The 2210-nt window shown below is 36.2% G+C and overlaps 1 protein-coding gene across 1 annotated transcript in view; it reads left to right on the top strand.

Moving 5' to 3' along the window:
- The first annotated feature begins 1338 nt into the window (after positions 1-1338).
- Positions 1339-2210, top strand: part of PDK3 (pyruvate dehydrogenase kinase, isozyme 3) — a 1978-nt gene continuing 1106 nt past the window's right edge. Inside the window, 1 exon segment of the mRNA XM_010836859.1 lies at positions 1339-2135. Within this exon segment, the coding sequence (XP_010835161.1) occupies positions 1370-2135 (766 nt within the window). The 5' untranslated portion in view covers positions 1339-1369.

Raw genomic sequence — 2210 nt, 5'->3', positions numbered from 1 at the left:
TCCAGAAAGCCCATGGCGACATTAACCAATCCAAAAGAGAGAAAACTCAAATCAGAAATATTAGTAATGGAAAAGAAGTTAAAACTATAACTGCTACAGAGATAAAAGAGGATACAAATATACAAAGAGGATACTATAATCAATTCAATGACAATAAAATTGAAAAGGATGAAATGGACAAAGCACCCCCAAATAAGTTATCAATTCTGAGTTAAAAAAAAATCTGACTAGCTATAACAAAATTACTGAATTTGTAGTAAAATCTTCTCCTAAAAATGCACCAAGTCCCAGGAAGTTTTTCTTTCCTTATGCCAAACTGTACCATTCAAAGAAGACATATTTCTCTGGTACCTAAACTATTGAGAAATACAGTTAAAAGGGAACACTCTCCTTCTCTTTTATGAACTTAGCAAAATGTTGATACCAATAACCGAATAACAGTAGAAACAATGATTATTATAGTTCAGTATCTCTCATGAACACGCATGCAAAAGTCCTGAACAAAATAATAGCAAGTACCATCTAGTGATGCATTGAAAAGGGTACATGATGGCCAACTTGGGTTATATTTCTGCAATAAGATTAGTTCAACATTAGGCTACCAATTCCTACAATTCAATGGATTAAATTAAAGGGAAAATATGAAAAAGTCACAGTTATTTCAATAGATGCAAAAAGTGTTTTATAGAATCATGCATTTATTTATTACTATTTGAAAACTCTTAGGAGTAAGCAAGAGAAGGAAATTTCTATCACAGTTAAGTATAATATTTTAGGGCCTTCCCAGAGGTCCAGCGGCTAAGAACCCACACTTGCACTGCAGGGGCTCAGGTCTGAGGCTTGGTTGGGGAACTAACAGTCCACATGCCTCACAAAGCAGCCAAAAAACAAACAAACAAACAGTTAAATGTAATATTTTAGTGGTGAAATCTTGAAAATATTCTTAATATGATCAATAAGGGTGTTCAGTCTCAACACTTTTTTCAACATTGCACTATCTTAGCTAGAGCAGAAAGCTAAGAAACAAAGTAAAATAAATAAAAAGAAATTTTAAAAGGTCTATTATTTCCCACAATTATGTGATTTATATGTAGAAAACCTACAATGACCTAATTTATTTTAATAAAAAAGAGAGTTAAGTAAGGATGTTGAATATAAAATCAATATACAAAAATTAATTTCATTTCTATATCCAGCAACAAACATTTAGAAAGTTTAATTTTAAAAAGCTTGTTCCAGAGCAAGGCATCCTGGAAGGGAAAGAACATGGAGCAGCAGAGATGTTCTAAGCTCTCAAGGGAGAATAACGGGGCAGCTGGTCGTTTAATGAATCTTAGGGAGAGATAATGCGTGTGAGAAAACTTCGTATATGTTCCTACGAAAGGAGCTTCCTGTGCGCCTGGCTAACACAATGAGAGAAGTTAATCTTCTGCCGGAGAACTTGCTTAACCGCCCTTCGGTGGGATTGGTTCAGAGCTGGTATATGCAGAGTTTTCTTGAACTTCTAGAATATGAAAACAAGAGCCCTGAAGATCCGCAGGTCTTGGATAACTTTCTACAAGTCCTAATTAAAGTCAGAAATAGACACAATGATGTGGTTCCTACAATGGCCCAAGGAGTGATCGAGTACAAGGAGAAGTTTGGGTTTGATCCATTCATTAGCAGTAACATCCAGTATTTTCTGGACCGATTTTATACCAACCGCATCTCTTTCCGCATGCTTATTAACCAGCACACACTTCTGTTTGGCGGTGACACCAATCCTGTGCATCCGAAACACATCGGAAGTATTGATCCCACCTGCAACGTTGCTGATGTTGTGAAAGATGCGTATGAAACCGCCAAGATGCTTTGTGAACAGTATTATCTGGTAGCTCCAGAGCTGGAAGTTGAAGAATTCAATGCCAAAGCTCCAAACAAACCTATTCAGGTAGTTTATGTGCCCTCACACCTCTTTCACATGCTCTTTGAGTTGTTCAAGAACTCAATGAGAGCAACAGTTGAACTATATGAAGATAGAAAAGAGGGCTACCCAGCTGTTAAAACCCTGGTTACTCTGGGTAAAGAAGACTTATCCATTAAGGTAACTGCTTTATTTGTACATACTCTTGAATTATCAGTTAGTTTCATAGTGTGTAGACATTGAAGAATCAAAGGGAAGGAAAGAGAACTGGCTTTGAGTGTCTTTTTATGGCTGAGTAATATTCCAT

This window comes from Bison bison, unplaced genomic scaffold (genome assembly GCF_000754665.1).
Source record: "Bison bison bison isolate TAMUID 2011002044 unplaced genomic scaffold, Bison_UMD1.0 scf7180017864067, whole genome shotgun sequence".
In the NCBI taxonomy this organism is placed as follows: domain Eukaryota; kingdom Metazoa; phylum Chordata; class Mammalia; order Artiodactyla; family Bovidae; genus Bison; species Bison bison.
Note: the sequence above shows the minus strand (reverse complement) of the source record. Positions and strands in the feature narration are given on the sequence as shown.